This window comes from Equus przewalskii, chromosome 16 (assembly GCF_037783145.1).
Source record: "Equus przewalskii isolate Varuska chromosome 16, EquPr2, whole genome shotgun sequence".
NCBI lineage: Eukaryota > Metazoa > Chordata > Mammalia > Perissodactyla > Equidae > Equus > Equus przewalskii.
The window spans coordinates 26517982-26542671 of NC_091846.1; the positions used below are offsets into that span (position 1 = coordinate 26517982).

The following is a 24690-nucleotide window of genomic DNA, read 5'->3' on the forward strand; positions in this document are numbered from 1 at the left end:
AATACAGTAACTGGACACCCAACTTCTGAGAATTAAATAAAACAAAAAAGCCTCCTCCAGACACAGAAAGGACATCGTTCACCTCAGGCACTTGGCACCACGACACAGGGAATGTGATGTAAGCATTTCCTTCGCCACAAAGAAAATGCATCTGAGGAGAATATGAAAAGTTGGTCTCCACAAAATTGACACGTGATCATCGTGAGTCCAAACTAAATGTGTTAATCTGGAAAAATGAGTACTGGCAGATTTCTTGTTCCTTTATTAAGCAATGATCTAGCACAGAACAATGCATTACTTATAGCATCTGCCTCATCTTTGAAATCACAAGTAAAGTTTTAAAACACTGCCTACAACAGAAACGTACGTGCTCTGGACCAGAGCTCCCATAAACACATACAGTAAACACACAGACCATGCTTCCCATTCTTTACTGCAAAATTTACCTGAATTTTATAAAGAGAAATCTATGATCCCACGGCATCCAATGTGTCTTGTGTGAACCGACATTAGCTGAGGCAAAGAGGCTGTACATCATACAGAGGACATACGTATTTCTTGTTTGCCATTTAGCGCACACACACACAGAGTTCCCTGTATGCACACACACAAACACACAGGTAACTGAGCAGGGCTTTCTTCAAAGTGCTAGACTTCCATAGATTGGCGGCATTCTTTAAGAGTTCACATAAAAAGTAGGATGGATACACTGTAAGTATAACTTTAGGACAACCAAGCAAAAAAAAAATATCAAATCCCACTTTGAGACATAAAGTGATGTAACTCATATGTCACTGTCACTTTATCTTCCAGCTTCTGAATCCACGGGTATTATTTCTGTTTTTGTTATGTGACACAGAATAAGCTTCTCTGAATTTCCCCCCCCAAAAATCTACTTATACAGAAAAGCAGTTACTGGAGATTCTCTAGACATGAGATCCAGGTAGGTGAGGGCTCCCAAAAGCTTTTTTCTACTTGAATCACAATAGGTTGCATCTAAAGTAAGAGCACTTTAAACGCCTCTCCCTTTTTTTTGTATAAGTAAATACAGATATTTAGATTGGCTCAACTTCACACCAAGACACAGAGCAGAGCTACCTGTACTGCCTCCTAGCGGAAAGATCATTTTTTCATTTGTTTCATGAAGCACTGGAGTATAGCATATTTAGTTACTAAGCTATTCTTCACGATTTAAAATTACAATTACACAAATTTTTAGTTTGATAATTAGTACCTCCCAAAAAAGCATGTCGTGAACTCTCATTTTATTTACAAACATAATTGCTCTTAATAAAACAACCACCAATATTTCCTACGTACAGTTAGTAGCAGCTCTTAGATAGAAAACAAAACAAAGCTTATTAAAAAATCATAATTGTGGTTGTGCCCCAAAAGTCTCAGAAATGAATATACAAATGCTTAAGAGTGACAGAGATCTTGTAGAAGCAATAAGGTATGGTTATTCCACAACCCAGTCATTCTGTCTCTGAGTTACTGACTTAATATTTTCACTAGTAAAACAGCAAGGAGACTTTTCATTATGCGCTTTGGCACAGGTAATCCAAAATCATAGATAATCAAACATAGTTTTTATTTGGTTTTGGAATATTTTGGTACAAAAAGTGAAATATGGCTGCCTAATACTCTGAAAATTTGTAAACCTCAAACAAAATAACGCACAGTGAAAATCATCAATCTTTCTCAAAGTGTGAAATCATTAAACAAACGTGTTTGAAATTGCTGTCCTATCTATGCTTTGTGTCTCATGCCATCTCTGAATTGGCAGAAATGAGGTATCTTATTTAAATTTCACACTGAGCTATAAGTCGCATAGAAGAATTAAACTAAACAAGGTACCAGGTTGTGACAACCTTACAACACATATCACAGTATTGAAACTGTTGGGTTATTGACTATCACATTTCACTGGATATTAAACATCTTGAGGGCTGCAACTGTATTTTTTTTAACCTATCCTAGTACTGCAACAAAATTTTGACTGAATGTATAAATAAATATTAATATTAATATAGTTGAAAGCAAAAATTTAATTTACATAGCTTTGATTAACTGTAAACTCTGAAATGAGATTCTGTGTCACAAGATGTGGGTTCAAATCTTCCATTATCACAAATTATGTGATTTTAACCTCCACCTCAATGAGGCTCAGTTTTCTCATCTGAATAAAAGGGGTAACACCTGGCTTATGTATTTCAGAGTAGCTGTAAAGGTAAAATGAGGTAACACATAGTAAGTCCTTTGTAAATACCAAACAAATGTAATTTTCTGTTATTCTGTATGTTCAGGAAAGAAATATATGTATGACACAAGTCTTTTTAAGATGCAATGTGACAACTCACATTAGAAATATGTACCATATACACCATTTTTTCCAAGTGAAAAACTGCTTGACTCTTTTCTTCAGCCTACAAATATACTTAAAACTCCTCATCCAAAAAATACATATACCCCTTCCTTCACAATGCAGCCCCCAGTGCTTTATTTTCTCTAGTAAATGCTGTCAAAGAAGAGTGGACACCTATGCATCCCCTTCCTCAATGCACTGAAATCTGGCTCTGCCACTGCCGCCTATAGAATAGCTTCAGCATGGTTAATCTATTGGTTTCTTCTCAGTCCTCATTTTACTTTATCGCTGAAGATTTCTTTTTGAGTACCTCTCACATAGACAGTGGCTTCTTTCTTCAAAACGACTGTATGGTCGTCTCCCCTTATCCAAGGGGTATATGTTCCAAGATCCACAGTGGATGCCTGAAGTTGAGGATAGCACCGAACCCTACAGCAAAGCCAATATTGCAAGAGTAGATCTGATAACCCAGTTGGCTAACTGAGAGATAAACAGGCGGGTAGCACAGACAGCGTGGATGTGCTGGGCAAAGGGATGATTCACATCCAGAGGGAGCAGGGTGGTGCAAGATTTCATCACGCTAGTCAGAAAAGCGTGCAACTTAAAACCAGTCAATTGTTTATTTCTGGAATTTTCCATTTAATATTTTTGGACCACAGTCGACCATGGGTAACTGAAACCTTGGATAAGGGGGGACTGCTGTAGTCCATTCTTTTTCTTACTTCTATGCTTAATCTTTTTTAATGGCTTAGCTTCTCGCTCTTCAAATGGAGGTACAGAGATTTCATTCTTGGGCCTCCTTTTTTCTCACCCTATATTTCTGCCTAGATGATCCAGCCTACTCCAAGACTCAGACATCATTTCTGCATAACCAGCTTCAAAATCTGTGTCTTTTTTCCAGGCTCACTCCTAGGTTCCAGGTCAATATTTCTAATTGTTGACCAAATATTTCCATCTGGATGTACTTCAGTCTGTGTGTCAAAGTCACTGTCCTTCTCTCTCGTCCCTCTTTGTTGCCACTCTTGGGAGTGAGCCAAGCAGAAGTTGAGGTGTCATCAGTGACTTCTCCACTCTTCCTCACCTCTCACCTCCATTATCCAGTAACCAGGAGCTACTGATTCCATCTCTGAAATGTCTCCAATCCATCTGCTCTCTTCTCCATTTTAATTTCCACTGCATTCAGGTCTCATTATTTCTTTTTAAAAGTATTCTGATGGCCTCTTAACTAGTCTCTCTGCCTTGGTCTTTCACAATTTAAATCCATCCTGTTAAATAAGACGCCAAGGAAATAAAACCACTCCTCAACTTTTTATGCCTACTCTTTGCCTGGAAAATAAACTCCAAACTCTTTGGCATGGCATTTGGGACCCTAACGAATCTATTTCCAACCTGTTTTTCCAGTAACTCCTGTCCACACCCTTCTCTTTCTAGAACATGTTAAACACTTTCAGTTTCATGCCCTAGTTCCCGGTGTTTCCTCTACCTGTTATGACTATTCTTTATTTGTCAAAAGCCTGTACATCTTTCACATGATATGGTATTTTCTCTGTAATACCTTCTCTACCCTGCCTTGTAGATAGAATTAATCCTTCCTTCTTCTGTAGTCTTCTGCTATTAAAATGAAAGTGTTAGAAGTGTTTCTCTCCTCCACCGCATTAGGCTCACAGGGGAAAAGTCTAATTCATTTTGATGTCATCTATGGTCCACATAATGCTTAACAGATAGAGGCTACTCAATAAATACTGAACTGAACAGACTTATTCCTGTTTATATGACAAACAGAACAAACTTTAAGAATAATCCTTATCTGTATAACATGTACGCTACATCATACTGATTGTTTTGTCAGTTGTTAGAATCAAATGAAAATCATTCGGCTTTGGATAATAGTGAAAATATACCCTAAAGATGAATTATCCTTGTAATCCTTTTGGTTTTAAGTAAGTCACACAGCTAAATTTCTCTCTTGCAGTCAGTTTGGAAGGAGGCAGAAAACAGGTAAAAATCCAGTCAAGTATCTGTAAAATACATAAAAATCAAATATGAGACACTTACTAGTGCTATTAAAATATCAAGGTAAGAATCATTAAGTATATTAAAGAGTTAAAGACATTATGAAGGCTAAATATTAATTCAGTCCAAAGTAACCTTAAGGAAAATTAGATATATGTTAAGGGTCAGTGCTAAATCACTGTCATGAAATATTTTTGTATAATTCTTAAAAAAAACTCTAATGGGGCTGGCCCCGTGGCCGAGTGGTTAAGTTCGTGCGCTCCGCTGCAGGCGGCCCAGTGTTTCGTTGGTTCGAATCCTGGGCGCGGACACGGCACTGCTCATCAAACCACGCTGAGGCAGCGTCCCACATGCCACAACTAGAAGGACCCACAACGAAGAATATACAACTATGTACTGGGGGGCTTTGGGGAGAAAAAGGAAAAAATAAAATCTTTAAAAAAAAAACAAAACAAACAAAAAAACTCTAATAAATAGTAATTTAATGAAATTACACTTAATTTTATTTTATGACTGTAGATCAGGTGTCAGCAAACTATAGCCTGTAGGCCAAACCTGGCCCCTGACCTGTTTTTTGTAAATAGAGTTTTATTGAAACACAGCAATACTCATTCATTCGTTTCTGTATTGTTCCTGTCTGCTTTTGCTCTATAATAGCAGAGTTGACTAGTTAAGACAGAGACCACACGTCCCACAAAGCCTACAATATTTACTATCTGGCCCTTTAAAGAAAATTGGTCAACTCCTGCTGTAGACAATCAGTTGGAAATCTAGATGAAAACGAAGTTAGTCTGTGTATATGAGGATTTCTTATTATTCTAGAATTTAGAATCTTTACATAAAGATTTCTTCTCAAAAGTAAAAACAATTTTTTAAAAGATATAAGGATGATAGAAAATGTACAGATGCCAAGTACATACAAGAGATAAATGGCATACATACAGGATTTTTTAAAGAATAAATTATTTTATTTTTATACTTTTAATATTTGTCTGCCTGACTATCCTTCATTAACTAGGAAAAGGAATGGCTGCACTTTATATTAGAGTATGTCACTGAAAATCAACTTTTCTACCACTATTGCTTCACTAAAAGGTAGAAAATTAATTCTTCCTATAGGAATAAAGGAGAAAAGTTAAATACAATTAATTATTTTTAAAAATGAGGGGAGGGAAAGGAGGAAAGAAGAAGGAGGAGAGAGGGGAAGGGGGAAACAGGAGCAGAGAGAAACAACCTACTATACCTCATTCTCTAATTGATATGAAGCCAATCTGTGTACCAAAGTTAAGGCCATCTCGGACGTGGGAGAAAAACTTGTCAGGATGGCAGGATGTACAGAGGTTGAGATCTTGATTCAGGTCCTGAAAATTCTGTGGAAGAATTCCTCCCCGTTCTAGAAGAATCCTTAGGATAAAGATTTTCAAAAGATAGCAAGAGTTTATTTTACCAATAGCCAAAGCAATATAAAAAAATTTATGGATATTGGTGGAAAAGAATTCTAGGAAAAATCTGCTTGGAACAATGCAAAGTGTTACTCAATTATAGAATACGGACTAGTGAGGAAATGGTAGACTGCATTACCATTTTCACTTAAGTTCATATATAATCTGCACAACCTCCTATTGTCCAGCAGACAGGATCTGGGTACAGAGTTTAATCAAAATCAAATATTTATTTAAGAAGAAACTCCTAAAGTTACCAGAGTATTTGTAGACAAGATTCATTTGACTCAGACGTAGCATGCTTTTTAGTCATCTGGGTCTCCCATTTCCTTTCCTCCTATTGACCAGCTTTTTCACAGAAAACTTGCCTCTCCATAAACACTTTATGGTATGAAATATGACCATAAATTAGCAATATTTATTCCACAAATGACACTTAGGAATCAATTTCAATCCTTTCTACTTATGTACTAAACGAGGCAGAATCTTGGCTGACTAGAATAGAAACATGATTCAATCAGACATCAATTTTCCTTTTTAGAAATGACAAATAATTTTTAATAGTTATTAATAGCAAAACTTCATAAATTCAAAAACACAAGGGAACATAAAAAATTGACAGTGACTATGTGTTTATATTATCTAATATTTTTGCTAAGAAATATTTTTCTCTAGTTAATTAAAGAAGAAGAAGAATTTTAAAATATCAGCTTCCTGATAGTTTATTATTAATTTAGGAGGCTTTGACTGAGGAATGGCTGCAAAATAAAAGTACATGACCAACTTTTCCTATATGAAGTTTAAGTAGATCTCATAAAACCACATGCCAACTCTTTCTTCCTTCACTTTTAAATCAATAACAGATACCAGATTGGAAAATTTCTGTTTTTCAAACTTAAATGAGAACAGATTTTACATTTAAAATGAGTTTGTGTAGATGTGTATGTCAGCTACTTAAATATCTGCCACCTGAATTTTTCTTGGAGTTACTAATTGTTCTCTAAAATAATTTTCATTTTAGAAGTAATAAGTGATAACCAAACTTACAGTTCCAGGATGAAATCAAACATACCTGGTGGCTTTACGAATGTCAACATAGGGATGTGGTGAGTCAAACAGCCGCACACATTCGGGATCAAGATTATAAAATGCTTTTGCTGATTCCCTTGGAAGAGTAAAACAGCAAGGTCCTACTGAAGGTCCCAGGACAACAATAATGTCTTCCAAACTACAGCCATATTCTGCTATCATAGCATTCACTGTAGCCATAGCAACACCTAACAAAGTACCTTTCCAACCTGGTAAAGAGAGAAAAAGAGACAGGGAAAGTTAAAGCCTAACAAAATTTCACCTTAATTTATATCTAAGTTGAAAATGGGCAGAGTCAGTTTATGTTTTTTTCAAAGTCCAGAAATAGTAGATGAATCACAAAATTAATTAAGCCAGATAATCAACTAATTGAAATATTAGTTTCTAACTGAGCTATACTATAAGAAGCATGTTACACGGAAGGTACAGCTAATTGGAGGTCTGTCCCTTCCACTTCCTTTTAAACATGTTCTATGCTTTTAGTTTCCACTGGGATTACACCTTCTTAGTCTTCTCTCTCTCTCCTTCACTTGTTTTTCACATTTCTAAAAATTGTTGGAAAAAACATATAACATAAAATTTACCATTTTAACTATTTTTGAGTGTATATCTGAGTACTGTTAAGGTATATTCATATTGTTGTGCAACCAATCTCTAGAACTTTTTCATCTTGCAAAACTGAAACTATATCTATTAAACAATAACTCCTCCTTTCCACCTTCCCCCAGCCCCTGGCAACTACCATTCTACTTTTTCTATGAATTTGACTACTCTAGATACCTCATATAAGTGGAATCAGTATTTGTCGTTTTGCCCTTGGCTTATTTCACTTAGCATGATATACTCAAGGTTCATTCATGTTGTAGCATGTGTCAGGATTTCCTTCCTTTTAAAGGCTGACTAATATTCCATTGTGTATATATACCACATTTTGCTGATCCTTTCATCCATTCATGGACACTTGGGTTGCTTCCATGTCTTAGCTTTTGAGAATAATTCTGCTATGAGCATGGGTGTGCAAATATCTCATCGAGATCCTGCTTTCAATTCTTTTGGATATATACTCAAAAGAGGAATTGCTGTGTAATATGGTAATTCTAAATTCTATGATAATTTTAAAATTTTTGAGGAACCACTATGTTGTTTTCCACAGCAGCTGCACTATCTTACATTCCTACCAATAGTGCATCAGGGTTCCAATTTCTCCAGATCCTCACCAACATTTGTGATTTTGTTTTGCTTTTTTAGAAAAATATTAGCCATCCCAATGGGATGTGAGGTAATATTTCTTTGTGGTTTTGCTTGTATTTCCCTAATTATTAGTGATGTTGAGAATCTTTTCACATGCTTGTTGCCCATTTGCATATTATCTTTGGAGAAATATCTGTTGAAGTCCTTTGCCCATTTTTTAAATTGAGTTATTTGGGATTTTTTGTTGTTGTTGAGTTGTAGGAGTGCTTTATATATTCTGAATATTAACCCCTTATCAGATATATATACAAATTGCAAATATTTTCTCCCATTCTATGGGTTGCCTTTTCACTTTGTTGACTGTGTCCTTTGATGCACAGAAGTTTTTCATTTTGATGAAATCCAATTTATCTCTTTTTATTTTTGTTGCTTGTGCTTTTGGTGTCATATCTAAGAAACCGTTTCCTAATGTAAGATCACAAGGATTTACACTTATGTTTCCTTCTATGAGTTTTATAGTTTTAGCCCTTACATTTAGGTCTTTGATCCATTTCAAGTTTAATTTTCATGTATGATGTAAGATAAGGGTCCAATATCATTCTTTTGCATGTGAATATCCAGTTTTCCTAGCATAATTTGTTAAAGAGGGTGTCCTTTCCCCATTGTATAGTCTAGGTACCTTCTGAAAAATCATTTGCCCATACATGCAAAAGTTTACTTCTGGGCTTTCTATTCTATTCCATTGGTCCATATGTCTGTCTTTATGGCAGTATGATTCTTTTTTGATTACTGTAGTTCTATAATAAGTTTTGAAATCAGGAAGTCTGGAACATCTAACTTTGTTCTTTTTCAAGATTGTTTCATTTTGACAGCTTTAATCTTTGATATTTCAAAACTTAATGTTTCAAAACCTAAGAAGTAACAAATAATATTCCTATTTTATATCCAGGAACTAAGAGTCAAATATTAAATAACTTTTGACAATGTTACATAATAAACCTGACTTCTAGTCACCCAATTCCATTACTTTAGCTAGGTCAAGATAAAAAACACAACACTTTTTAATTTATTTATAGTACAAAAAAGCAAAGTAGTCATAGATTTACAAGGAGAAGGAAATCCAAAAGGTCATCCCTCATTTCACATAGAATTGTAACTGCTGGATAATCTAAACACTATTTTAAAATATCTCCAGAAAACAAATTCCATAACCTTAACATAACACAGCATCTAAAAATGCTTTGTTCTTATTTTTAGAGAATAAAGACATTAGACTACAGCATATTAAACTAAACGCAGTCTTCCAAACATATCTTGCTTTTTCTCACCTCAATACATTTACACGTGCTGCAGCATCTTCATAAACACCTTTCTGCAACATGCCTAACGTTCTTATTCCCTATTGCCTCAAGAAGAGGCAGTATGGCTCCCTGGGGGGTGTTTTTTGTTTGTTTGGTTTGGCTTTGTATTTTCTTGTGAAGACAATTGGCCCTGAGCTAACATCTGTTGCCAATCTTCCTCTTTTTGCTTGAGGAAGATTGTCCCTGAGCTAACATCTGTGCCAGTCTTTCTCCATTTTGTATGCAGGATGCTGCCACAGCATGGTTTGATGAGCAGTATTTAGGTCTGTGCCTCGGATTCCAACCCATGAACCCTAGGACTGCAGAAGTGGAATGTGCAAACCTAACCACTATGCTGCCACTGGGCCAGCCCTGCTGGGAAGTGTTTCCAAAAGCACGAAGCTTTTTTTTTTTTTTTTGGTTATTACAACAACTTGGGGTGCTACTGGCATTAAAAATTTCGAAAGCCAAGCAAATTTAGTCTACAATGTAAGATTATCTCGCCAAAAATGTTAATACCAGCCCTGCTGAGAAACACTGGCGCTTAGCCAAATCCTACAAATTCCTCAGGAATCAGCCTAGGTACCACTTCCTTTGAGAATTCTACTCTGATTCATATAAGTTCACTTAGGTACTCCTTTTATCTGCTCCTATAATAAGACTACATTAGCTCTACTCCTATTTTTACACTTATCACCATGTGAAGCAAGTAATTAACTGCTTGCCTGTTACGCCCACCAGAAAGAAATATAACTTTTCCTCTACTACAAAATTGGTAAAATCCTAAACGTTTAATTAAGTCCTCTTACCAGAGTGAGCAACCCCACACGCTTTTTTGATGGGGTCTGCAAAAACTATCGGTATACAGTCAGCGCCAAGAGCCGCTATTGTGACTCCTCTCTGATTTGTGGTGATTCCATCATAAGATTCAGGCTCCTTCCTTCCCATAATCCAGATGTCATTGGCATGATCCGTCTAATACCAAAAATGTGTGATAAAAAATGTTTTGAAAGTAGAATTTCTCATACCATAAGCTTTTCTCAAAGTACTCATTTTGTACAAAATTAGAGAAACAGTTTAAGATTACTAGCATTCATTAAATATATCACTTCTATACATGGTAAAATAAATTTACTTATTTAACTTTTGGAATTGTATTATCTGCATATTTTTATTCAAAGGGAAGCAGACTTTACATTTAAAATTCAACATAGTTCGTCCATCAGGGACACCTCCCACTAGAGATGGGCAAATCTCTACTTGGAGCACTTTCCACAAAGTACTACTTTACTGAAAGAAGTTAAATGAATTACCAAGTCAATGAATTTTTACTTTTCTAGACTCAAGTAAAGCTAGAATTCTGTAAGAAACAAAGCATTATCTCATCAATTGTGACCCTAGTTCCTCCTTCATTTAGAAAATAATGGCCTTTCTTTCCCACCATTCAGGATCCTTCCTTCTAAATCAAAAGGGGCAGTGGTACTATACTCTGAGAATTAACCGTACTCTTAGATGTGAGGAGCTCCAGGTGAAATATATATGTCATAGAACTGATCTTTACACTGTGGTGTATACAGCTAAGAAAAACAACCAAAGCATTATCCTAAAATTTTACATAAAACACCAGATGCAAAAGTTAAATAACCTGATTAAAGTCCACGTAGCCATTAGCAGAGTTGAGAATATAGATCTTCCAAAAAAATGAAACAAAATTTTACCTTTATTTGGCAAAATTTCTCTGCATTAAATCCTGCAGCACTCCCCAACCTCCGCAGATTTTCTCGAACAACGGCCTTGGGATCTCTCCGTTTGGAACTACTGAAGAGATTGAATGAGCTAAGAGTTGGTATGTAAGATATCCCACCTGTTCTTGTAGTAAATCCATGTATGAAAATGTCTGTGAAAGAGATAAGTAGTGAAGATTAAAAACATACTGTACAAAAGACTATAAAGACCCACAAACCCAGTCTCTCACAAGACTTTCCCCGATCATCTCGACCTGCACTTGTTTATCTAGCATCTAATTTCTACAGCACTTTGTACCTCTATGTGTTATTACATACCGCTTTGTGTTTGTTTACCTTCCCTAGGGGATTATTGCTCTCAAAGAGTACCTTCTGTCCACTTGTCTTTGTTATACCAAACAGCATAGAGCTCACAGTAAATATCCTTTAACCAAGAAGTAAGATTGACTGTCTTAAATTTCACTCTTTCGTGATGGTGCCAAGGAATCAAGGTTGCAGAATTTCTAAACAGAAGATTCTTAGAGTTCCCAGTCTCATTTTAAAGGACGGCTGTGGGATTTGTCTTAAAGCTTAATTTGCATAAAGGACACTTATTTGTGTGGGATGGCTTTGAAGGGGCAATCCCTTGACATCCCTGACAGTACAAGGCCCTCCATGACACTCCCTTGTTGCAACTGATGCTAACGAGCACATAAGCCCACAACAGTCTACAAAAGAAGGAAAAAAAGAAAGGAACAACCTCCAAAGAAAGACTGGTTTTTCATATACACAGTAAAAACAACAGATAGTGTTTAGCATACCTGAGATCAAAGGAGATGTGATAATGGCTAATTCTCCTTTCAGAGCCGGCAGACTTCTCAAATATGTTTCTATTTCATTCTGGATTGCTTCTAGTTCTTGAGCTGTGATCATGTTTATTTCAGTGGACTGTTTCAAAAGATCTCCCCTCAAAGTCACCTGTAAATCTTCAAACTCAAAATTGTAAACATCAGTAAAGAGTTGATCAATAAAAGCCTTCATTAATGTCTTCCGGTGCACGGGTACAAAGACCTTAACGCTGCTCAGATTTTTTTCATCAATTTTTTGTTTAATGGTATACAAACAGGCAGCCATGCTGGGATTGCTAACAGTCTCAAATTCTCTCAAGAGAGTTGATAATCCATTGCTTGTTTCTAATTCACAAGTATCATGGGCACCATCCTTTTCACAGCTGATGTTACTGCAACACATTATGCAAAGGAACTTAGCCTTGGCAGCGTGGTGGTATCGAATAGCACTCAATGTCTTCAGTAATGGCTGATGATAGTTCTTCTGAGAGTTCAATTTCAAACCAGAGAGATCAATCAACACTGCCTCTGCCATCTTTCAATACCTGTACAAAGTTCTTCAAAGAAGACTCTTGTGCCAAAAACAAAATCACCTGTAAAGAAAAACTGGCATAAGTAAGAATGCAAAATTGTATCAATCTTCTTATAGTTACAACAGAAATTTGTGGCTGGAAAAAAAAATTCCTTTAATCAAAAGATGTAACCACAATAGTAAATGTAGGCCCCTCCCGGAAAAGCTGGCCCAGTATTTGTCAGAAGAGTACCACGACAAATTAAAGCAAAGCCAACTTTTAATTCATTTTCTGAAAGTATCTGTCCATCTTTCCAGCAAAACAACAGTTCCTGTTTTTGTTCTGTTTTTCACATAGGAAATTTTAAATAGGGAGTTACTTGCTGACTTGGACAAAGTCTCGTTTATTAATGACAGGGTGTCAACTTATGTGATAATATCATTAATCCTGACATGACTGGCATGTTAGGTCACATCCCTTTATTTGAAATACCGAGGTCTTACATTCAATAGGTTAAACCGAGCTGCACCTAAAAATCACATTTTTAAGGAGATAAAAGCCGAGATGACCGATCAACTCCCGTTAGGACTTAGCACTCCAGGGATGGCAATGAGCACAAAGGCGGCCGCGATTTGCATCAGGCGTGCTCTCTACCTGCTTTCTGGCTCATTCCCCGCCCTACCTCCAAAGCACCCCCCCCCCACGCACATTTTTCACCTTCAGCCCCTGCCCTCGCATCCCAGGTCTCTCACTGGGGACCCGCTTTGGTGACCCCTTTGCCCCGGACGGTTTTCTCCCGCCGCCTCTCCTAACCTCCCCTCCCTACCGTGCGAGGCTCCCGCTGAAATTCACTTCGCCGGTTTTGAAAAACATTAAGGGAAGCGAGGGGGTGACCGCCCCCCTTCCCTCTGCTCTGTGAAATTCCACCAAGCGCCTATGTCACCGCCGGGTCCCGTGCTCCGTCCCGTGCTCGCCTCCTCGCCCCTGTGCGCCCGTCCGCCCGACGGCCGCGCCCCGCAGCAGCTTCGCCGTCCTCCTCCTCCCCCGGCACCTTCGGCGGCACAGCCCGTCGGCGGCCGCTCGGGGCCCGAGCGAAACCGGGGCGCCGCGCGCGTGCCACCCGGAGTCCAAAGCCCGGTCCCCGCGGCTCTGTGGGCGGCGGGGGCGACGCGCGCCCCGCCTCAGCCACCTCTGCCGCTTCTCCGGGGCCGCCGGGCCCCCGCCCCGGCATCGGCCCCGGCAATGGCCCCCGGCTCGCGCCCGTACGCCGCAGGGCGCGTTCGGAGGGGCGACGCCGGACGGAGCCGAGCGCGACAGCCCGCGCCCGCGGGGCCGCAGCAGTTCCGGGTCAGGAGGCCGCGGCTCACGCAGCCGGGGCCCCGCGGAGGGAAGAGGAACCGGAACCCGGGCTGCGGACGGGGCCTCCGAGCCAGGCGGGTCTGCGCGCGGGGAGCGACCTCGGGAAGGAAGCAGGCTCTTCTGCGAGCGGAGGCCCTTTGCCCCAGGCCCCTCTGCAGCCGCTCGGGACGGATCGCTGCCCCCCAGTGTGGTCGGGAACCTGGTTTACTCACCAGAGCCCAGGCCTGAGGACCTCCTTCCCTCAGCGCTTGGCAGTTTGTCCATCCAAAGTTCAAGTAATGGGCCTCCTTGGCGGGGGGAGGAGGGTTAACCTGTTTGTGCGTTCCCAGAAACAAGTCGGTTGAACCTCCCTTTGCCTTTTTGCTGATTCTGCCTTACTTGCTGACTGGACCAACACTCTTTACAGCTCCTTCACTTGTACGGGACAAACAGACGTCTTGTGTGCCCTTTTAAAAATATGTGCCACCAGCAGAAGGCACTAACCCTTAGCATTGTGACAGAGGTGCCAATTAGCATCCTTTCTCTGTTCTCGAAGAGTACAACGTTCATTTATTTAAAGATATTGAACAACTACTATGTGGAAGGCAGATGCTATGGTAAAGGGAAAGTGTATCCAGCCTTCAAAGAGTAGGAGAAAGGGTGCTTCCTGTGGAACTGGTTATGATGGAAGGGGACATCCTCTTATCTTGATTGTGCTCAGATGATAAGTACTGAAGAACCTTTACCTGAAAGAGAGACTCTCGGGTACCTGAGAATTCAGAAGAGCAGTTGGAGGTGGGCAAGTGCTGCTGTTCTGTTTGACTAAATAGCGGGCTCACCAACCCAGAATAGGAACCCACTGTTCAGTGTCCCTTGCAGATGTTTTTGTCAAAATTTGCATTGGCATTATTTTTGCTGGCCATTTGTTAAGGCCCTTGAGTGGTAGATGGTACACCTGATCAGAAGGGGCACTCTCTGCACTGAGCTTGTTTTATGTTAAATTTTCCCTTAAGAAAAAGAGAGGTCTTTTAGTTACAAAGCTGGTTTAAAACATTTATCTCTGTTTTTATAGACAGTAGTGGGAATTCATTTTCTTTCATGCAACAGTAGTGGCAGTAAAAAATTTAAAAAGAAATATTTCAAAATAGGGAAGCTGTCAGGGAAGAGAGAATTTGTCATTGTAGTTACATACCATTTCCTTTCACCATCTGGTCCTAAACTATCTAGCCTCCTCTCCTAATGCTCTCTTACCTCATCCCCATTCACCCCACTCCAGTGGTTCTCAATCCTGTCTGCACATCAGAACTATAAGCAGAACTTAAAAAAAAAGAGATCCAAGAACCCCACTCCAGATATGCATTTGAATCAGAATCTCTGGGAGTCGAGTCCGGGCATGTTTGGCTTTGCTGTTTTGTTTTGTTTTAATCTCTACAGATGATTCAGATGCATAATCAGATTTGAAAAGACAACTACTCTGTTCCCAAGCCACTCAAATTAAAGGCTGTTCCTTGGTTGGGCCACATGGTCTCATCCTTTACATACACTAGTCCTTCTACTTAGAAGACTCTTCTCTTTATATGCTTATTTAACTGCTGCTTGTTCAAGATCTTTCAAGCTCAAATATAACCTTCCTTGAATCCCCATCCCTTCACCAAGCAGAATTAATTGCTTCTTTAGCATTTTGTTCGTATAGAAGCAGCCCTCTCATAGATGCAGTCTGGACCCATAACCAAGCAATAAATTGAAAAAGTCAATTAAACATTGAATTGTACACTTTATAAGGATGAACTTGATGGTATATAAATTATCTCTATGTAAAGCTCTTTTAAAAAGAAATCAAAGTCATGAAAAAGTATAACATAAATACCTTAAACATTTTGTTTTGACGTATAACAATTCTATGCTCATTTGGCAATCTATTGAGAAAGTCCAAGGCCTTTTCCTTGCATGTGGTCTGCTGCCGAGAGTTCTGCGTTGCATCTCTTGCATAAACTCTACCTCGAGACCATTAGCTAAGATTTCCCAAGATTTCGTTCCTTTAAGAGGAAGGTAACTTACAGGCACTTGCGAAGCTGAGTGCAGATTTCTTCTTAATAATCTTTTATAGTTATCTCACACATTCAAACAACTTACCTTTATTGGGTCTTTCCAAAATATTAAACAGATTTTAAAGAAACAACAAACTTTATTTCCACACTATTTCATTGGTTTACATAATATTGAATTAATTATGAAAGCAGAATAACAAGTACAACTGGCAAAAACAGGTTTCAGAAGAAACACAAGTAACTCATTGTCAGATTGTACAATTCAACTGATAGGAGGAGAAGTGGGCAGACTCACTGGAGAGTAGCTTCCTAACCACAAGCGTTCAGCATGAGCATTCAGCGTGATAGGGGAATTAGCAGATTATGATTTACAAGGGAAACAGAATGAGTTAATTGGTTAGAGGTCAAGTGTAGGTAGACTAAGAGAGCATCTACTGTACCTCTACATTTTCATTATTTGACTATGTGTCTGTCTCCCTCATAGGGACTTAGAGCATTTTGAGGGCAAAGATAGTGCCTGGCTATTAAAGGAAACCATTGGAGAAATGCCCTTTCTTACATCACCATGTAAATCTTTCTTCTCATGAGAATAAGTAGAACTTTTAAAAACTGTGAACAGTTGTTTTTAGGCCATTTACACTCAGGTTTATTGGTCCTTCCAGAAAAGGCCATATAACATGTAAATTTCCTTGTTAAAAGCTTGCGTTAGTTTCCTAAGGCTGCCATAACAAATTACCACAAACTAGATGGCTTAAAACAAGAAGAATGTATTCTCTCACAGTTACTGAGGTAGAAGTCTCAAATCAAGGTGTTGTCAGGACCATGCTCCCTTCAAAGCATCTCGTTTTCCTTGCCTCTTCCAACTTTGAGTGGCTCCAAGTGTTTCTTCACGTGAGACTGTGTGTTTCCAACCTCATACAGTCTCTTAGTGTATGTCTCTATCTCAAATGTCCCTCTACCTGTCTGATATAAAGATACCTGTGTGGAAATAAGGAAAGGCCAACCATATGAGAACAAGCAAAGGTGATTTATTCAGAGCTTGTTATAGCAAGGGAGTCAGCCACCATCACTTTTATTTTGGCAGAGACTTGAAGGCAGGCAGAGGAGTGGGAAAGCTTTATAGTGGAAAAAGGGAAGTCTTCAGGTGTACCCTGATTAGAGGCTATTGGCGTGGGGAAGCTGTAGGTGGGCTAATTACAAGCAGGGCATCCTGTGCAATTCATTAAAGATGAATATTTGGCTTCTCTGGTTGGTCGCAAGTTGGAAGTGGAGACAAAAATTAGGGACACTGTCAGTTATCAATCAAGCACTGGACGTTTGGGGCCAATTGTTACAGGAGTTATGGTTTGGTTTCCTGAACTGTTATTAGCAATAGTGGTCTGATGTCCTACAAGTCTAATTTACAGATAGCAGGATGGTTTCCTGCACTGATTACTGTAGATAACAAGTTGATTTCCTGGGTTGGTTGCTGCAGGTTGTAGGTCAGAGTTCTATATTTGTATATGATCTGGCCACTGTTTTTTGCATATTCAGTCTCTCACGTGGCACACCCTAAATGCAGGATGATCTCATCTGGAGATTCTTAATTATATCCTCAAAAACCATGTTTCCAAATAAGATCACATTCACAGATTCTGGGGTTATTATATGGATGTATTTTGGCAGGGGCTGTCATTCAACCCACTACAAGCTCCTCTTGGTTTAGAAATCATACTTACTTGTATATAGAGCAAAAAAAGACCTTGCCGTTTGCTTTCCTGAGTGAGATAAGCAGGTAGGTGATAAATAGACTTTGCAGAAGGCCTATCATTTCTGTTTGAAACAGTTGCCTAGGCATCCCTTAAAGCTTGGATTTGAGCTTTAGACCAATCTTTGTATGTCTGCACCCCAAAATGAGATATTTTGGTAGTCCAGTACTATTGGTACATTCAGAGAAATCCCACCTTTGGTAGAAAGCTAGAAGCAAGGTGAGTAATGCATGAATGTTGCCTATGTTGTCTTTGATAGGAAGTAAAGGAACAGTACAAATCCTCTGGCTTCTTTCTGTTTTCAGTATCCTGAAACTTTAATCTTGTTGCTTAGTCAGAGAAGAGAATAATCCCTAGTCTTAGCAGATCCTAAGACACTGATATATAGTAGGTATGAAATAAATTTTTAATGATTCAATTAATTAAATCCTTTTGGATGACTCTGATGATGTTATAACTTCTCTGGAAAACATGTGGTTGAAAAGACTTATAGTCTTTTTTACCTGAAGTATGTATTATTGATTCTTACTCATTTGTGCAGTATGTCATATTTTTCCCATTATTATCTTTATTTTATTTGTTGGAATTGAACCACCCAGATCTGATTCCATCATGTTAATGACAAATATAGACCATAATTCAAAATTTGCTTGATTCCAGGAAATCCTTTTATCTCATCTTCTCTCAGGTTAATTTTTTAGCTTCCTCAGTCGAACATCAGTTTTAAACTCCCTCTCCCACTTAAAAAGCAAAAACAATTTCACCTTTATGTGAGAAGTATGTACATAATTTTTCTTTCCTTGTTTTCTGATAAAATATCTATTTTAAAGAGGGTAAAATGAAAGTATAAACTTAACTACTTTGACCACCTAGCAGGTCCACACACAGCAGCTCTTTCCATTCAGAATGAAAAAGGGTACTTATGTGACACGGGTGAACATATACAATTGCCTCCTCTTAATTCTTCTAAGCCAAAAGCTCTCAAAAGCCCCAGTGGAGTTTGACAGCCTTGCTTTATTTTGCTCATTAGCTGTGAGGGAGGTACCAGATGATGAGTTTCCAAAAGCTTGAACCATGGCCCTTTTAAAACCTCCTCCCAAGGGTCGAATACAGAAGCTTGCCTCTTGAATTCAGATGAGATAGTGCACAAATCAGGCTTATCACAGTGCTTTACTACATAGAAGTGCCTAATAAATGTTAATTTGGATCCTAATTGCTTCAAATTCCATCCTTGCTACTTGTTGGATGTGTGACCCTTGGCAAATTTTCTAATTTCTCCAAGTCTTAGTTTGCTAATTTATAAAATATAGGTAAAATAATATCTAGCTTGTAGGATTACTTTGAGAGACAATAAACATAATCCATGTAAAAGCACTTAGAACAGTGCCAGTTATTTGTAAATATTCAACAAATGTTGACTATAGTTATTACAGAAGAATGGTAGTTTATTATAGTATTTCCATTGCATCGTTTTCTATAAAGCTTTTTTGGAGTTGAAAGTATCGTTCCTAAATGATTGTGTTTTATATATGAGTTTGGACATTTGCTACCAAATACTGTAGGTATTGTAAGATTGGTGGTTTTTTTTTGAATCAGAGTCACTTAATTCATCTTTCTAGTCCCCACAATGCCTTGCATACACAGACAGTCCCCATCTTAACCATGGTGTTGACTTAGGACTCTTTGACTTTGCAATGGTGTGAGAAGAATACATATTCATTAGAAACCATACTTCAGTTTTTGAATTTTGATCTTTTCCAGGCTAGCAATGTGCTGTACGATACTCTCTCATGATGCTGGGCAGAGGCAGCAAGCCACAGCTCCCAGTCAACCCTACCATCACCAGGGTACACAACCAATACACTGACAACCATCTGTACCCATACGACCATTCTGGTTTTCACTTTCAGTACAGTATTCAATAGATTACATGAGATATTCAACACTTTACTATAAAAGAGGCTTTGCGTTAGATGATTTTGCCCAATGTGGCCTAATGTAAGCGTTCTGATCATGTTTAAGGTAGGCTAGGCTAAGCTATGATGTTCAGTAGTTGAAGTGTATTTCATGCAGTTTCAACTTAGGTATTTTCCGCTTATGATAGGTTTATTAGACATAACCCCATCATGAATCTAGAAAGATCTGAAACATGTACCCACATTTGTGGTTTGAATGAAAGAGTAATTGATATTGTCTAGTCTCTAAACTCTTGTTTTCATTGACTTGTGCAATTGTAATGAATTATCAGTAGATGGCAGTAGCTTGTTTTCATTTTTATTTTATGTCCATTCTACAGCAGAGATCCAGACAGAGAAGAACCCAAAACTTTCCCAATTTTAAAGCAGATATCCTTTCATGAATAGTTGGTTTAAATAAATATCATCTAAGAGTTCTTCAATTTATGTTGCTTCAGAAATCGAGATCAAGAGGTACCAGTCACTTTGTTTTTTTATTCTATAAGTTTAATTTTTTTCATTTTTTAGGTTTCTTCAACAGATTCTTTAGGGAATACGAAAATAAGTAAGACACTGTATTTGCCTTCATGAAGCTTTTTGTTTTGGAGTCAGAGTCACTTAATTCATCTTTCTAGTCCCCACAATGCCTTGCCTGTACAAACGGTCCCCAACTCAACCATGGTTCGACTTAGGACTTTTTGACTTTACAATGGTGTGAAAACAATACACATTCAGTCTAATGGGGAAATATCATATAAAAGAATGGGAATAAGAGTAAAAATTTGTTGAGTGGCAGGAGTTTGCTGAATGCTTTAAATGCATTATTCCTTTTAGTCTTCACAATAATCCTAATGAGGCAGGTACTACTCTTGTTCTCATTTTACAGATAAAGAATGTGAGGCCTGAGTTGGAAAGAATTTATCTAATAAACTAGAAAGTGGCACAACCTGGACTCTAAACTAGCTCTGTCTTACTCTAGAACCTATACTGATATCTATCATGGTATAATAGGGATATAGAAGAAATTGCACTAAAGAGCGAGAGAGATCATATCTATCCAGAAAGATCAAGAAAAACTTCTTAAAGGAGATGCCATCTAAGATGGAGTTGAAAGTTGGCTGTGATGTTGACATGATCAGAACAGTATTTTGCAAGCATTATTCTGTCAGTGGACAGGGTGAATTAGAGTGGAGATTGACTACAATTAGGTCCCTATTATGTGCCAGGCACATGGTAATGGAAAGCAGGAAAAATGCCTCACGTCCAGACTTAGTGGCTTGAGAATGAGGAAGCAGTATCTTTGGAGGATTTCGGTTCGAGCAAAAGATGAAGGGAAAGTTCACTGAAGAGACTGAAAATAGAGAGGATTTTGCTGAAGATGGACCAAGAGTTTCAGGGGTCACAATGGAAGGATATAAAAGAGCTGGAGAGTGGGTAACTATCAAATCAGGGGACTTACCAAGCATGAGTCTTGGGTCTTCAAGATGAGGAATGATCTGGGAGTCTCAGTCTTCTCCTGGAGATTGAGGTTAACAGGGATGTAGGGTAAAATGGGAATAGTACACAGTGAGTGTCTTAGGCAGTTTGTGGAGATGACACTATGATTTGGGGGAGAGAGAAACAGGAGGACTCACCAGAAAGGTAACTTACCTAGAAGGAACTTCCCAGGAGCATGAAGAACTCAGAATCTCCTCTTGATAGTGCAAATTGTGGTGTTGAGGCCACTGGAGGTCTGTAGAAACTCTAGCAGTTCCATCAGTGGACTTTACTGAAATAGTTCCCCTAAGAAGAAATGTGGGTAGCCGTGGGAATGGAAAGGAGAGAGTTGACTAAAGTGGTATTTTAGCAATACAGGAATACAAAAGTAGTTGGATTCTGGAGTGGTATATAAAGACATGGCTCTCCTCTTTAAAAAATTATAATCTTGGTAGTCTAGCCTACTGGTTAAGAACGTGAACCCTGGAGCCAAACCACCTGAATTCAAATCAAATCTCACACTAATAGGTGTCTTAGTTTGGGTAAATTTTTTGATCTCTTTGAGCTCACTGTATTTCTCTGTAAAATGAAAATTATAATAATAGTATCTACCTCATAAGGTTCAATGAGTTAATATTTGTAAAGTTCTTATACATGGCACAGAATAATCACTATATAATGTTTGTTTTTGTTGTTATTTTTTATGTAAAGCACTTAGAACAATGTCTGGCACAAAGTAAGCACTATATGTTTACTATTGTAATTAATTGAGAGAACTAACTGGAAGTATAAACGTAAAGGGCCTGCACTTTTCAAGGTAGATAGATAGAGAGAATTAAGGGTGAAGTCTGTGATCGTGAAACCCATGCAAAAGAGCTAGAGAGAAAATCAGATTTGGCTATATTAGCATTAATCTGGGGCAGTCCGCATGTTAAGCAGAAAGGACATAGGTTAATAGCATGAAGAGGAAATGGACTCAGTTTCAAGGAAGACATCATAAAAGAGGCAAGTTTGAAATGGGATTTGAAGGGAGTGAAGAAACAGAGAAGAATTGTAAATTCTCAGGGGTTATTATGACCCTCTGCTGAGTTAAGCTCTCAGGATTTCTTTAGCTTGATAAGATATTTCTGGGTAGATTTGAGTCTCCTGATTTAGGAAGCAATTCAACTTTGTTGTTCTTTCCTTTTTGCTTATATATCAAGTTTCAATCCTTTAAAATTTTGTTTTTGGAAAACACATCTAACTTGTATACAAAACTTTGAATGTAACTTATCTTTAGGAAAGATACTTAGTGATCCTGCAGATTTCCTTGTGAAAGCTTCCTTACATGTGCCTTACTGTTATGATAATATTTCACTTCTTTTGGCTTGCAAAGTTTGTCATGACATGACTTTAGTATGATTGGAAAGATTCACAGGTTCTATAAAAATCAACTAAGATTTTTTTAAAACAGATGTCATCTAAATATAAAAAATCCATATGTTCAAATGTTAAATAGGTGATGACAATTTCAGAAGTATTTAACAACAGTAAATTTTTTAATCATGCAAACTTGTACAATTTCATTTATGTAGGAATGGACAGGCAAATTCAGATACCCTTTTCCCAAAAGCTGGTAATGCCTTTACTCTGCCAACTCAGCATTTGCTGTGTTGGTAGAGGGAAGGAACTCTTTCTCTCCTTCGTTCAAAGAAGAAAAATATCTACCCATTCATCTTATCAGTTACTCCTAGATATAGAAAAGATTGAAATAAGGTTTTAAACTTGCACAGGGAGTACCCCAGCCAGAATAGCACTGGACAGGAGTGCTACATTCCCTATATCCTAGACCCGCGGCAGAAATTGTTAATCCACCTTGGCACTGTTTCTCACTGATTCTGGTTACAGTTTCAGAACCCATTTCATCATCGTACTGGAGGTACCGACTACTAATCCATAATAATTAATTACTCACTATATATGTCAGGTACCGTGTTAAGCTTGTTACATATATTACTTTAATTATTACAAAAGCCCTGTGAGGTTTTACCGGTGGGGACACTGATGATCAGAGAAGTTAAGAAACTTGCTCAAGCTCATAACAGTTGAAAAGCAGGAGAACCAAGATTCAGATACAGTTCTACTTTCCTCCAAAAATCTCTCACTTAACCATTGTATTTAACTCTTAGAACAAATGATGAAATGTCATTGCCATCCCTGGGAGGTATTTGACAATTAATTTACTTTTAGAATCACCAATATATGAAAGGAAAAAAATAAAGAAAAATGAAAGATTATCAACGATGATTATTTTGTAGGAGTAAAGAAGGTGAACCAGAAAGGGGAAAAGAGGCACACAAGAATGTCAGGCAACATAGAAAGGAAGAGTCAAGGAGTTCCTGAAGAAGGTAATGAAGGATTCTTAAGAAATACATAATTAAAAGATAAGGGACAACAAAGTACTATGATAGGATGATTGTGTTAAAATTGATAGCAAATTAGAATAGAGGGAAGCTGTTAAATTTTGCCAGGAAGAAACATATACAGTTTTTAGAAAAGGCATAACAACCTGAGAATGCAGGCCTATAATGAAAATTCATTAACTGTAATTGCTATAAAGTTGTTATGGCAGCACTATAATTATAGTATTTATGCAAGTGGTCTGGATAAAAAAAAATAGGACAATCAAAATATTTATGTTGTTCCATAAAGGAATAAATATAACACTGCAGTAGGCTATTTTCAATTGTCTATTATTATTGCCTTTGATTTTGGTTTTGTTTATAGTCATAAAGGGAAGATTACCAATCCTAAATGTCGTTTATTTATGAGAAAATATCAAATTTTTCATGATTTTGAGTAAAGAAGCATAACTTTCTTAGAATGTCTGCATTTAAATTTTTATGTGCTATATTCTTTTGTCTAGCTGTGGCTAAACAGGACACATCTTCATTAACTGATGCTGTAGAGCAAGTGGCAAAGCAACAACAATCACAAACATCAGAAATAGAGAAAAATAAAAAAGTTTTATTCCATTTGCAGGTAACCTATTTCATACAGTCTTTTAAATGAGTCTTTACTTTCTTCAAAACTATTTTAAGTTAGTAACAGAGAAGTTTTTAAGGATACTTAATTTGGGGAGGCAATTTTAAACACTTCTGTTTCACACTTACTCCTTCTTAATTATTCTTTTATCACTAAGTGAAGTCTATATGAGCATTTGAGTTTCATGGAACATTTTACACACCCAGTATGCAAAGATTCGGCAGTGTCATTGCAACTGTACTATGAGCATATAAAACCCAATGTGTCACACAAAATTATTTTAAATTTACTTCTATTTGATAGTTCTTCCTAAAATGCTGAATTGAAGGAAGGTTAAGTTTTTAAGCCAGTGTTTTTAAAGCTATGGCTTGTGAGTTACTAGTTGTGAACTAGTGAGTGAACATTTCAAGTAGACAGAGAACATTTCTGTGTCCCTTATATTTCATAATATATTCATAATTCCACTACAGGTAATCTGGAAGCTGTAATTGGTTTTTGCATGCAGCATAATTAGATATAACTGTGCTCTGTTAATATAGCTAAAGAAGTAATATGGAGGTCCCAGCCGCATGGCCAA

The 24690-nt window shown here is 37.8% G+C and overlaps 2 protein-coding genes across 9 annotated transcripts in view; one reads left to right on the forward strand and one right to left on the reverse strand.

Moving 5' to 3' along the window:
* Positions 1-239: 239 nt before the first annotated feature.
* Positions 240-14309, reverse strand: LACC1 (laccase domain containing 1). 7 transcript variants are annotated; one of them, XM_008537929.2, is made up of 7 exons: positions 14096-14309; positions 11986-12605; positions 11159-11337; positions 10250-10415; positions 6893-7118; positions 5622-5782; positions 240-4383 (listed from the first exon to the last, which is right to left on the reverse strand). In XM_008537929.2, the coding sequence occupies exons 2-6, from the start codon at positions 12545-12547 to the stop codon at positions 5623-5625; spliced, it is 1293 nt and encodes a 430-aa protein (XP_008536151.1). In that variant the 5' UTR covers positions 12548-12605; positions 14096-14309; the 3' UTR covers positions 240-4383; position 5622. The 7 variants fall into 7 exon arrangements, with proteins under 7 accessions (XP_008536151.1, XP_070434437.1, XP_070434438.1 ...); XM_070578336.1 differs by lacking the exon at positions 14096-14309 and adding an exon at positions 13499-13632; XM_070578337.1 differs by lacking the exon at positions 14096-14309 and adding an exon at positions 13468-13581.
* Positions 14018-24690, forward strand: part of CCDC122 (coiled-coil domain containing 122) — a 33462-nt gene continuing 22789 nt past the window's right edge. Inside the window, exons 1-4 of one of the 2 annotated variants that reach the window (XM_008537912.2) lie at positions 14018-14158; positions 19955-20087; positions 23387-23476; positions 23995-24110. In XM_008537912.2, the coding sequence (XP_008536134.2) occupies positions 20060-20087; positions 23387-23476; positions 23995-24110 (234 nt within the window). In that variant the 5' untranslated portion in view covers positions 14018-14158; positions 19955-20059. Of the gene's footprint in view, positions 14159-14519; positions 14658-19954; positions 20088-23386; positions 23477-23994; positions 24111-24690 lie in introns of those variants that run through there. The other variant, XM_070578340.1, reaches the window with a different exon arrangement.